Source organism: Paramisgurnus dabryanus, chromosome 2 (genome assembly GCF_030506205.2).
Source record: "Paramisgurnus dabryanus chromosome 2, PD_genome_1.1, whole genome shotgun sequence".
NCBI lineage: Eukaryota > Metazoa > Chordata > Actinopteri > Cypriniformes > Cobitidae > Paramisgurnus > Paramisgurnus dabryanus.
Genome location: NC_133338.1, coordinates 8,311,787 through 8,325,830, shown reverse-complemented (window position 1 = coordinate 8,325,830; position 14,044 = coordinate 8,311,787). Strand labels below are relative to the sequence as shown.

At 38.9% G+C, this 14,044-nt stretch overlaps 1 protein-coding gene across 3 annotated transcripts in view; it reads left to right on the top strand.

Moving 5' to 3' along the window:
• The window catches only part of adamts17 (ADAM metallopeptidase with thrombospondin type 1 motif, 17), a 216,145-nt gene that overhangs the window by 55,923 nt on the left and 146,178 nt on the right, over positions 1-14,044 (top strand). For all 3 annotated transcript variants that reach the window (XM_073811891.1, XM_065294290.2, XM_065294289.2), the window contains one exon: positions 6,114-6,157. In XM_073811891.1, coding sequence (XP_073667992.1) covers positions 6,114-6,157 — 44 coding nt within the window. The remainder of the gene's footprint in view (positions 1-6,113; positions 6,158-14,044) is intronic.

Below are 14,044 nucleotides of genomic sequence, written 5' to 3'. Positions count from 1 at the left end.
ATGGGTTCAAAACTTAAAAGACTTATACAGAAACACCTATGTTACTTGTGGGCAGGTCAGTTATGTAATTTGGCTCTCAAGTCAGTGGAAACTTTGACTGCTTCTAAAAGAAGTTCACAGATCCTAGACTTTAGGTGACAGAAAGCATTTCTAATTTGATCTTACTTGATAAAAATTGATGCCATGCCCGATTCAACTCAGAAAGTCAGGGGTACAAACTCATCAGGGGTGACAAAGACACAAACTATATATATTGCAAAACGAGATAACTCAGTTTTTAACATTTTTGTCAATAGAGCATCTTTTGCAGCGATTTTTGTGTGAGCATATAAGTGAACACCCCTGACCACTTCACGTTTTTGTCAACGAAAGTTAAATGCATTTTAGGAAGGATTGTTCCAGTGCACCTATACAGCCATTGCAGAGGTGGGGGCTGATACAACAGAAACCGAAAATTCTCGGGCCAGCATCCTATGTCCAAATTTCAGTCAAAACCGTTCTATTTGATCATAAACAATCTGAAAACAGGGCTTTAAGTGTAAAATACCGAACTTGTCCTTTAACAAAGTTTTAATGTCCATCCATATGTATATTTCACTCTTTTTTAATATACAAACAGAAAATACAGGAAATATATATAAAAAAAAAATTAAAAACAAAACTACAATTTTAGGTGAAGCATCCGTTCGAAAAATTACAACATCACGTCACAGTGTATACAGTGAATGCATGCTGAAATTATTGTTGGGTGGCTACATAAAAGTTTAAGCATATGTGATGCATTGCGCGATTGGTCTGACTCGCGTGAGAGAGACGAGGGTGCATGCGTTTGTGTGTGTGTGAAGGGGTTCTTTTTTAGGCTATACTCTCTGGCAATTGAACGTGAATAAGTTTACTACTTAAAAACATCAAAGCTTAACATAATATCTAGTCAAACAGCATAACGACATTGCTACAAATAGAGTTTGGGATTAAAATCAACATCAATACACTTAGGCTACGTTACCATGTTTCAGCGACGCTTGGTGAGACAGCAGTGGATGTTTTCGTTTCAGATGCTGAATGTAATGTAATGATAAGAATGTAATGATCCCAAACTTTAGACATTCTCAGCCGTTTATTGACATCTTCCCCTTCGCGCCAACTAAATTCAAAATGTATCACACATGATCGTAGAACTTTTTTGACAGCGATCAGCTGTAAAATGTTTTGGTCCTGCTTGATTTTTATTGACTTCGAGTAAAATAATAAAAGTTTTTCATAAGATTCCCTGGGGTCAATGTGTTAGCATGACAGAAGCTTGATGCTGTCAGGTGAACAAGCAACAGCCGGCATTTTTCCTTCGCCAGAGTGCCTCTCATGTAAATTATTCGATTTTGATTGCTTACGTTTCTTCCCCGCCACAGAAAACCACCACAGGTTTATCAATGCCATCAAAGTATTATTTTGTTTTTGTTTGTTTGTTGATTACGAAGTAGATGAGGATAACTAGTAATCAGTCTGTATTCAAAGCACCACCATTATTTTTACAATGCATGGAATGGTGTGCTGTGATTGGTTAAGCGGATGTATCACATTATGCAGAAAAGAAGGACTGGCGTTTGTCGCGGTTTGGAAAAAAGCGAGAAAAGATGACAGAATAACATGCCGGATATTGGATTTTGGGTAACAATTTTTTTTTAAATGGGACCAACTCTTCATATATTGATGCTCAACTTTTTAGAGCAGTGTTTCCCAATCCTGGTCCTCAAGTACCCCCCTCCAGAAAGTTTTAGATATCTCCCTATTTAAAACACCTGATCAACTCATCAGTCTCCTTTCAGAATGGTTCAATTGTCTCCCGAACAAGCTGATGAGTTGAATCAGGTGTTTTAAATAAGGAGACATCTAAAACTTTCTGGAAGGGGGTACTTGAGGACCAGGATTGAGAAACACTGTTTTAGAGAATACTGACAACATTTGTAAGCAAGCTTAGCAAAAATTATATTTAATTAGAAGGTTGAATTACTTTGGTGTGAGAAAGATTATACTTGAAATAGTTTATAAAAAATTTGTGAAACATTGTGTATGGTAACCTGGGTGTTGTAAATAAAGCTAAGTTGTCCAAGATTGTGAATGAGGCAAGTAAGAAGGTAACGGCGCATTCACACGGGGCGTAAGCATTGACGCTTCCCATTCACTTTTAATGGGTGACGTCAAGCGTTGGCGAACTGAATTGTGGATCCGTCGGCGCCGCGTCAGTGCCGTTGCTCGCGGCAGAAGTTGAACATTTCTCAACTTTTCAAGCGGCAACGCGTGCGTCAGCCAATCATATCGCCTTATGCAAATAACCTAGGCAGAGCCAGCCAATTACGTTTATGGAAGACCGGACAGGGCTCCAGACTAACTTTTTTTACTAGGAGCACAGTGGAAATTTGAAAATTTTAGGGGCGCAACCAAAAAATTTAGGGGCACACCGTAAATCAACATGCTAACCAAATAATCACATTTTTACTAATTAACACTGTATTACTAATTAATACTTTGATGATAGATGCAGAAAGTACAATGTGCTGTTTCAAATTCAGTGTCACATCACAAAAAAAAGGTCAAATATACTGGTTGCACATGTGCGACTGGATGTAAAATTCAGTGGCACAATCTCAAATTTTGGTGGCAAAATGCCCCCATTTGGTGGCAGTCTGGAGCCCTGCCGGAGCTTGTGTTGCGGCCACAGTGATTGGCTGTTGGCCACGCTTCAGACAAGCCTTCCGTAAAGCGTTAACGCTTACGCCCCGTGTGAATGTACCGTAAGACACAGAGACAATTGAATGATCTCTATTGATGTAAAGTCAAGAAAAAGGCTTTAATAATAGTCGAGGATGTGTCTCACCCCCTACACAGAGTTTCAGTTGTTTCCATCAGGAAGACGTTATAGGCAACCACAAGCAATAAGGAAAAATTATCAATTATCTTTTGTGCCAAGTGCTGTCAAACTTTCAAATGTAAATGATTGATGTGTTTTTTATACTTTTATTTTTTCTTATTTTTTTCTTATGTGTTGTTGTACTATAAAGCAAGAAACAAGAAAGAATCTGAAATGCATCCGTCATCGCTGTTCACTATTGCTCAGCTTTGTGACAGTCAGAAGACAGATCATGGGTATTATGTCATATCATCTGTGCTAGATATCACCGTTCTTATATTTATCCATCCCAACCTGTTTGTTTCTGAACATGATCTTTCTTCACCTAGATGTGTGTCAAATTCACTGAAGCTGTGAAAGAACAAAAACTAAAGTAAAAAACATATGAAATAAATCAGCTTCGGACCAGAATGACCTTTGATGACTTAAACTCAGCGCAATCTCAGCACAATCGCCTCTGCTTCTGATTTGTTAACACTTAAAAGTATCTCTCTAGGTTCCTTACCTCTTATTCATTGTTAAGCTGAAAAATACGGTTTTGGTAAAGGCAAATTGCAGGGTTGGAGGTTGTAGCCACTGCCTTTTTAGCCCTGCCAAATACAATTACAAGAGGAAGCATCTCAGACGACATTAACCCATTGTTGTTTGCAGAGTTGGAGCCATCTGACATGGTTGTGCTAGTCTCAGGAATGCTTTTCAGTCCTCCCCACCCCTTTTTGACTGATAATTGAGTGATTCAAAAGGTATCGTCTGCTTGAACTAACATTGACCCTTCGGGATTGGCCGTTTCATTGTGTTTTAGCTGTTAGCAGGAGCCAAATCTTTAAGGGACCTGCAAGCGCCTGGTATTTGCAGCAGGCTGGGAAAGCAAAAACAAATTCTCTTGGATGTCAGCTGGGTTTCCTTTGGAGAGGAGGAGAAGATGGGGTTGTTATGTGGGGACGAATCTGTTTGAATTCAGGCCAGTCGGGAAGCGGGGGCCATCGTTCGTTTTCGCAAGCGGAGCTGGACGATATCCAGACGTCAAGTGCTTGCTTTTGTCTCAGTCTGTTTCTGGTGTCTCCTGCTTTCACCGCCGTCTTTCTTCTATCTGTCCGCACCTCCGGCAACACCCTAATCCATGATATATGCTTAGTGCACTTCACATTTATTCATACTCACACGCTGACGAGAAGCTGTCAGCACCTTGGTCAGTCAGAAGGCTCACTATAGGGGTGCGTGGGAAAACACCTCTTTGTAAAGCATCTGTTTGCCATTGCACACCCAACCCGACCCATATATGCTCTCTGTCTAATTCATAATAACTACATATTTACGAGGTGGCTCATTTGTATTAAAGGGATAGTTCACCTAAAAATTTAAATTCTGTCATTTCTCATTCTCATGTTGTTCTACATCTGTATAAATGTCTGTTTTCTGATGAACACAAAAGATATTTTGATAAATGATGCTCACAGCTTATAGTAGGAAAACAACTTCTTTATCATTTAATCACTTCCATACTATTTGTTTTCCTACTATGGAAGTCAATGGTTACAATCAGCTGTGTGCTTACCATTTGTCAAAACATCTTCTTTTGTGTTCATCAGAAAAATAAATGAATACAGGTTTAGAACAACATGAGGATGTGAAAATGTAGCCTGGTCCAACCAGATTCTCGTACATTCATTTCATTTGTACAGAGAGTCTGGTCACGCTCCACTGCAAAGCGTTACTTTCATTAAGGAGGGTCCATTGTTGAAGTTTAAAACTATTGGATCTGCCCAGAGTCACTCAGGATCTGCAAAAGCCAATCGCTAACGTGTGGTCGTGACGTATATCATGCACCAAAACCGCCCGGAAACAAGAAGTCAGAATAATCAGACAAACAAAACTTGGCAAACCTGGTTCTTGCTCCGGCTTTAACTTCTGTATATTCGGCAGTTTTGCAACAACGGACCGAATAGCTTTTCTCACGTCTTTCTCCGCTGCCATTACTGAACTACAATTTAAACTGACGCACGACCTCAATGTCATCGTTCTTAGCCACCCCCATCTGTTCGCTGATTGGTCCTGCAGATTTTTGCAGGAGAAAATGAAACTCTATAGAGAAATCCCAGACGTACCGCTGAAGCGAAATGAAAATTAACCGGAAGCACGTAGGAGGGCAGAGCCAGGCTAGTGAAAATGATGACAGAATTTAAATTTTTGGGTCAACTATCCCTTTAATTCATACTACCATATTCGTACATTTTTGTACAATTTGCCTTGATCCCTGTGACTTTGCTGTTAGGGGTGGGGTTTTGTAATTTTTGGGGGTTTTTGCACGATTATCGTTGTACTAATTCATAGGAATTAGCCAAGTCATAAAATATGTATAAATTATCGGGAGATAAATCAAATTCAAAATTTGAAAATAAAATAATGCGTTGTACTGTAAATTCAATACATATATAGAAACATCCTCTGCATATAATTAATTAAAATGTAGATGCCTTACAATTTAAATATAGGGAATGTGGATTGTCATAAAAATACTGCAATACAAAAACAGATAATATAGATATAAATATGAAAAGGTTTTATAAAAATTCCTTTTTTATTGATCTATTCTTGTTAAATATGACCCAGGCTTTGTAAAATTCCCTAAGGTCATGGGTTTAAGCTTACCAAAAACACATACTGTTGCTTGTAATTGTTTAGCTTGAATATACTTAAGGTACTTCAGAGTAAAGCCTCTTCTAAGCTCTTGATTGTAATTTCACATCAGTCGTCACATAAACATTACTGGTTTTGGTGTCATGTCGAGCACATGCCACTTTTGTCTTGTTATTGTGACCTCTTGAACATTTGTGGCGGGGTCCACCCTCATATAAACAAAATAGTTTCAGGAGTTGGACAGGATATGAGCTGGATTTGATTATTTGCTGTACTTTCGAGAGTGATGGTGTAAGATCACATCAGAGGACAAGTAGTGTACAGTTACAACAGCAGCACCGAATATTTCCCACACTGAACAGTTTTACAATCAAAGGTCAGATACAGATAGCATCCAATCAAAACAACAGCTAAAGAAAATTCCCAAATTTTGTTCATTGTTACATACAAAGCTATATCACGCTCTGATTCCTTATTCACTTAAAGCTCAACAGACATAAAACTCGTTTGTGATGTTTTCCTATGGGCTGACAACTCTTTTTTTCTTTCCCCTCTTGTTTTCTTTCTCTAGAACAGATTTTTGTGTCCACAAAAATGAGCCTTGTGATACAGTTGGTGAGTATGTCCTCCTAAACTGCTTTTTTTGCATATTTTGGTGAATAATTCTCAAGATTTTGATGATAATCTCTTGTCATCTACTAAAAATCTCAAAAATCTTTGAAAAAGCTAAATGTTTTCATTATTAAAACTCACAATGTCACATTGAACGGTACAATGCCTAGTTAACAGTAAAAACATCACTGTAGCACACAGCCATTAAAGATTTCTCAGGGTTTTGATTTGTTGTGCTGCAAAGCCATATTGAACCGTGTGAGATATTGGAAACTTGATCTAAGGCCCCGTTTACACATACATGGTTATTTTGAAAAACATTTCCCTTCGTTTACATGCAAATGGAGAATTAAACTCTAAAACCGATTCTTTCTAAAAACTCCGGCCAGAGTGGAGATTTTGAAAATCTTCATTTGCACGTTTGTATGTAAACTGAGACAAACGGATGTTTAGCCAGCCAACGTCACAATATGCTCTAGAGCTGGCACCTACGTCAAAAGTGCAACCTTGTTCAAAAGAGGAAGAGAAAGGGATTTGTTGCTATTTTCGGGTTTCTGATTGGCTTACGTGGGCTTGAGCTTCTCAGTACACCACCACCTACAAGTTTGGCATGCTCTTGATGGCATACATACACGGGTAAGTGTAAATGAACACTTTCTGAAAACTGACATGTGTGCACGATGTTATTTTTGAAACCGAAGAGGTTGAAATGTCCGTTTATGAAAGTAGCCGATCACGTGTAAACATAGCCTAAAAGTCAACATATGGCATCTAATATGCATTTTTTTAAAGGTCACATATTTCTAATCTTTCTAAAGTTTTATTTAGGTTATGATGTCCTTAAAGCAACACTATGTAGTTCAGAGGTACTCAACTTCAAGGGCCTAGAGGGCCACATTTTGATCACATAAGATACAAAGGGCCACTGGATTTTAAATTTTTATTTAACCTTTTTTATTCGTTTGAACCAGGTTTTCTAGATAAAGCACATTGTTGCATGGGAAAGGAGTATGAGAAAACTATAACTATACATTACTTCATAGCTTAATAAGCACAAAACATTACTGATGTTTACTTATTATTTTTCAAATAATGCACAAACTGCACAATACTTTTCTTTTCATGGAAACAGTGAAAACAGTTTTCTAGATAAAGCACATTGTTGCATGGGAAAAGAGTATGAGAAAACTATAACTACACATTACTTCATAGCTTAATAAGCACAAAGCATTACTGATGTTTACTTATTATTTTTAAAATAATGCATAAACTGCACAATACTTTTCTTTTCATGGAAACAGTAAAAACAATGAACTCCAAATGATATTTCCACACATCTTAAAAACTAAGTTGAAAAGTACATGAAGTGGTATTTTCTTGCAGTCCCAGTATGGTTGCATTGTGGATTTTTACTAGTGAGAGATTTGAGTCTGCATATTTTTCACAAGTACTTTAAGTTCTGGTTGTTGTTCACTTGTAGCTGCTCTGAGATAGTCTGTGAGATGTCTATCAGTTAGACGGGAGCGGAGCTTTGATTTTATAATTCCCATGGCAGAGAAGGAGCTCTCACAAACATATGTAGATCCAAAGCAGGTCAGGATTTTCTGAGCACACTGAAATAGTGTGGGATATTTGTCCTTAGGAACGAAGGATATCCAGAATCTGTCTGCGCTTTCTTCCTTGTGCCTTTCTTTGAGAATGGTATTGTGCTGCAAGTCGATTAGCTGCTCCTCAAACACAGCCCTTTCGACTCCAAGCTGGAGATCTCTGACTGACAGTGAAGTAGAAAGTACGTCACAAGCAAACGGATTTTCTGTAAATGCCAGCACAGGTTTCATGGCCTTGATGTCTGCAAATCGTCGAGAAAACTGCTCTTTTAGTTCAGTGATGTATGGGCAGTAGGCAATAGGTGACAATGATCGTGCAACGGACTGCAGAACAGGGAAGTGTGTCAGGTCCTTTTCCTTAAGTTGTTGAACAAATAGTTCCAGTTTTGTTTTGTGTGCAAGAATAAAGTTCACTATACGTACCACACTGTCCATTGTTTCTTTGAGTGCTCCGCCTCTTAGTTTGCTGCATAATTGCTCCTGATGCAGAATGCAATGATATGAAAAGAATGCCGACATTTCAGGATCTTTTCTTAGCAGAGCAATTAAACCTTTCTCCTTTCCGACCATTGAAGGAGCTCCATCGGTGGTCACAGAAACAAGGTTTTTAAGATTGATGCTGTTGCCTGGACCATGGAAAAAGTTTTTTAACGCAGAGTAAATGTCCTCTCCTCGCGTCTGGCCTTTTAATGGTAACAAAGTCAGCATTTCTTCGGCAAACTTTTCTCCTTTGAGAAAACGTACCCAGACTATAAGCTGTGCAATGTCTGTGCCGTCGGTGCATTCATCCAATGCCAGACTAAAATACTCCGCACGTTCAATGTCTTTTAAAAGCTGCGAGAAGAGATCATCTGTAATGACCTCTACTCGCCTGGTAATTGTTGAGTCGGACAACTGTAGTTTAGAAATTTGTCTAATAATGTCATCCTTGTTCTTGAAATCTGAAAATAGTGTTTCCGCGCAGTCCATAAATGTATTTTTCAGAAATTCTCCTTCTGTAGCTGGCTTTTTTGCTTTTGCAATATTCCAGGCGATTTTGAACGATGCCTCCGTAACACTGTCACTGCATTTAACATGACGGTGAAACAGCGATTGTTGTGACTGAAAGCCATCTCGCAAAGTCTGTATTTTATGTTTTCTGAGATTACTGTCAGGAGGATACACGTCCTTGAAGTCCGGGTGAAGTTTTTCGTGGTGTCGTTGCAGATTAGCCCGCTTTAATACAGCAATCGTCTTTTGACAGATGAGACAGACTGGTTTGCCCTTTACCTCAAGGAAAGCAAATTCAGATTCCCACGCAGGGTTAAAAGTCCTGTTTTCATCGTCCACTTTTCGTTTTTTGGTCGCCATCAAAATAAAAACGTAAGAGTTGAAAAAGTTCTGTGGGTTTTGCTAATGAAGTAAACTGAGTTGGCGCTTACAGACTAGTCTCGCGATAGGTTGCATGAACATTTTACACATGTAATTTATTTTTTTAAATTATTTAAGTTATATAATAAATATAATGATTTGTTCTGTTGTGATCACATAATTTTAATAATAAAATGTAAAAGTTTTTGTTGGTGTTCATGACTTAAAAAAGTGTGCTCCACTTCACTGCGCAGACCGCTCGGCGTATGACGTAAAAGTCCCGTGAGAGCAATTCAAGTCCGCGAGGCTGCGTGCCACATCTTAAAGGGACACGGGCCGTATTCGGCCCGCGGGCCGCCTGTTGAGAACCTTGGATGTAGTTTTTTACCTTTAAATAATGTCTCTAAAATTATTTCAGTGATAGAACAACTTTTAACTGGACAAATTGTACTGTTGCTGCAACCTGAGCAGCCTCCTAGCTGCTACAAGCACACTCTGAAAGTGGCGGTGGAGGGTGGGAAACACAGCAACGCCACTCCCCCTGCCTGCAGAAGAGTGTCTGATACCAGGCACTGTTGCACTTTTCAACCACATGGGGGTGCTGTAAGTCATTTTTACATGGAAACTACATAGTGTTGCTTTAGAATATATATGTGCAGTTTATGGACCAAAATCAATCTCTATATATTTTTCACAGCTCCTCTTTCAGGAGCTCTGCTAAGAACAGGTCGTTTTGGCCTGCCATCCCATGACCTTGGCATTGTAAGTGGTGTACTATGCATTACCAGTTTAATTTTACAAAGCCTGGGTCATATTAAACAAGAAGATAAATAAAGTAATAATAAGTAATGTTACTGAGCCTCTCCTCTGATTGGAATGTAGTTTTGAGTTTTATGAGTGAAATATGTAGTTGAAATAACGTTACTCATGGAAGTACACTAATGCTGCGCTTACACCAGACGCGTTAGAGGCGGCAAGCTCAAGTGATTTCAATGTTAAGTCAATGTGAAGATGCGTTGACGCGCGTCTGGAGGTCCTGCGGCGCGGATGAGGCGTTTAGCGTGGCGCGGTATACGCGTTTCCGCCTCATTCGTGCGTCTAGTTTGCGATACATTTTGTGTTTGACGCGAATTTGCGGCTGATGCCTGAGTTGAAAAGTTTGAACTTTGGGGGATTTTCACGCAGTGTTAACCAATCAGGAGCCTGCTTGCTGCTGTGGAGGCAGCCCCGTCCTGAGTCACTCATTCAGCATGAATGCTTGATATTGTCCATGAGCAGTCCCCTGGAGCTATACAAGTTCTTATTTCTATAGAGACAGGAATAAAAAGGACCTCGCTTGGAAGAGTGTCAACGAGGACATTGGGCAACCTGGTAAGTTGTAAATACACATTTCACGTGACGTTTATTGACCAGCGCCGTTTCTTTTCCCCTATAGTAAGGTGACTAAATACAAACCAGTAACTCTCTCGATAAATGCACAATCAACATCAGCCATCCTGTAAACAGACAACTGCATAGCACTTGCCCCTCCCACAAGAAGCGGATTTTGCTTCTGAAGCGCATCAAATGCTTGCTTTTTCCGCGTGTCTACTTTGCTCTAGATGCGCGAATGCATTCAAACTGTTCAAGCGGAAAACTAGGCGTGGTAGACGCGATTTTGACGCCCGAAACGCGGTTGGTGTAAACGCAGCATTAGTAAAGGTTAATAAACCAACAGACACAGATACTAGGAGATTTTAACCTTTCCATGTTTAAAGGCACACCGCAGAACTTTTTGGCCACTAGGGGCGCTAGACATGTATTTTTCATGTCTAGCCCCCCTAGAGGCCACAAGCGCTGCACACTGTCGCAAAGGAAAATAAAACAACTCTTTAGGTTTTTGATTTAAGAAGTTAGATGAAATATACAATCACCTTCAGGAGAACGAACATTAACAAATAAAAGAAGATTGAAGTCAAAGCTGTGTCGTAGGTCCGTGACACTACAAGTCATTCTCTAAACTCTCAACAGTAGCCTTCAGCGAAATTCATGTTAAAAAAATTTGTGTTCGGGTGCCAGACAGGACTTATATATGCAAGCAATATATCATTACTTACTAGTCCAAAAGCATGACGGCCAAGTCAGCATCGGTTAGGAACCCCTCCTCCTCTTTTTGTTCGTGCCAGTGAGTAAACGCTGACCCAATACTGATCCTCGTCCTTTCTTTTATTCTGTCACTCTCCCGTTTTCTCTTTCTGGTCTCCTCCGACAAAACCTTAGGTTTCTTTTCTTAGTTGCTGCTTCGGCCATTACAAAAACATCAGGAAAATAAATAGTTGCGCTCTCACGTCCGAATTTGAGGAAGTGGAGGAAGTGACGTAGGCCATTTTTCTTTTTATGTGCTCGTGTTACTACCCGAAACCCCAAGTTTAAAAGTACGAGTAAAAGCGATACAGACCCCATCAGGCTACGATGGACATGCCATTCAACCTATTTTAAGTTGATGTATCATCACAAGGGTCTTTAACTCCATAAACAAACAGACACCAACAGGGCCGGCGATAAATCGCATACGATTGTTTCGCTTACCTCGTCAGTAAAGCAAGTTAATTGATTAGTAGTAAATCAACATCAGCTGCTTTTAGATTTGGCAACCGGCAGCCATTTCCGAAAGCAGGTGATGCCGCTTCACTACTAATCAATGAGATGTGCGCAAGAATCACGTGCAATTTATCATGCAGCCCTACTGTACTTACTGTACTTGGAGAAACCAGCATTGAACTGGCACACTGAAGCAGTCACTTGTGAAATGTTTAGGACAGACGGCTAAAGACGAACTAATTGTTGAGAAATTTCTGAATAAATGAACATTAGCCATTGTTCTCGTATATTAATGTTTTTCAGAAGCCTGTGCAATGATTAAGTTTCCTGACATCCATCGTTTGAACTGCATTTTCTCACATGGTGCTATATTCCTTAGGGGTTTGTTTGGAAAAAAGGGGGTGGGGAGGTGGACGTGGAGAGTGTTCGGGGTGGAGACTGAAGGTGGCGACTGTATTCCTGACATCAGGATTTTACGGAAATACGAACCGTTTCAGATCACAGCTACTTCAAGCCGCTGTGTGTATTTGACTGTATTTTCTTTATGGGCAAACTGCCCTCTGAAAATAAGTCTAGTTTTAAAACAAGCTAAATCTGACAATGGGGTAAAAAAATTCTTAAAGTTTCTTGAATTAAGTGTTTAAGAAAAAAAGATCAAGATTTCTTACCCCATTGGCAGATTTATTTTCCTAGGTCATTTTGCTCATCAAGAAAATGCATCTTAATTTGAATATTTTTTTATATTTATACTGTAAACAAAACAAAAATACTAAGTACACTGCAAAAAATGACTTTCTTACTTAGTATTTTTGTCTTGTTTTCAGTAGAAATATCTAAAAATTCTTAAATCAAGATGTATTTTCTTGATGAGCAAAATGACCTAAGAAAATAATACTAGTTTTTAGACAAAAAATATACAAATTAAGTGAATTTGTGCATAAAACAAACAAAAATATCTGCCAATGGGGTGAGAAAATTTTACTTGAATTAAGTGTTTAAGAAAAAAGAAATCTTATTTCACAATTTTTTTTCTCACCCCATTGGCAGATAATTTAGCTTTTTTTAAGGACAATTTCACTTAAATTGTATATTATTTGTCTTAAAACTAGACTTATTTACTTCGTTTTGCTCATCAAGAAAAAACAACTTAATTTAAGAATTTTTAGATATTTCTATTGAAAAAAAGATAAAAATACTAAGAAAGAAAATTTTTTGCAGTGTAATTGCAATTTTTTGCAGTTTAGTATTTGTTATCTCATTTCTAGAGATAAGAGATTTAAAGAAACCTTAAGGTAAAAGTCCTGAAATCTAGCATGTATCTCTTCCTGCATATCTGTACTACAGCCGTGAATGATATCTGGATTTATGACACGGCTCTCTGGAATGCTTGATTCTGATTGGTCAGTTGAGACATTTGCAGGTTCGTTCTTTTCAAATAATAACCGCTCCAAAATAATAACGCATAGCCGGACTACTTGCACGAGTAAAATCGCTCCGCGCCAATAAAGATCAATAAAGATGACTGTCTGTTTGGCGCCATCTTGTGACAAACACTCGACAACCACGACAAGACACAGAGAGCTTACTGAGACTGAACTTGACAAAATAGAGCATGACAGCTACGAAGCCAACACACTGTCGGGGCTTATTTCCCAATAACTACCGGCTGCCTCTACATTATCCCTTACGTAATTATCCTCTTGACCCTATCGCAAACCCTAAACCCACCCCTAACCCTAAACCTGCCAAATGCATCAAATGCTTTTTTTAAAGTACAGTATGACGACAATCTGGGACACAGGGTCCAAAAAAATATAAGCATAACAATGCATATCATTTTCACCACAGCCAAAAACATACTAAAAATGCATTTAAACATGTCAGGAACTGCACCTGAGAAACAGAACACCCAAGTTTTGGGGTGGGAGGTTATATAGACACAAACACCACCCACAAACGCCAAATTCTCTTTAAAAAATCTTTATGCCCCCTTCAGACAATCAAATTCAGAGAATATGAAGTTTACTAAAATACTATTTGATAAAAAAGTATCAAATACTAGAAAATGTCTGATATATCGTCAGTATTGAGTTGTTGTTTAAGAATGCCTTTGATCTTGGTACTGTAAAAAAACATGATATATCAATGTTGTCCTCCCACAAACAAAACAAAATCTTAAAACTGCACGGCAACCTGCTGTTGTAAAAATAGTGTGGGGGATTCGAAAATAGTCGTCTTTCTTCCCATCTCCTGACCCCTTCAATTCCAGGCATTGAATAGCAGAGCCAGGTGACAATTACCTGTATCCCAGCATACCCTTCCCTTTAGGGAATGCAAAACAAAACCACAGTTA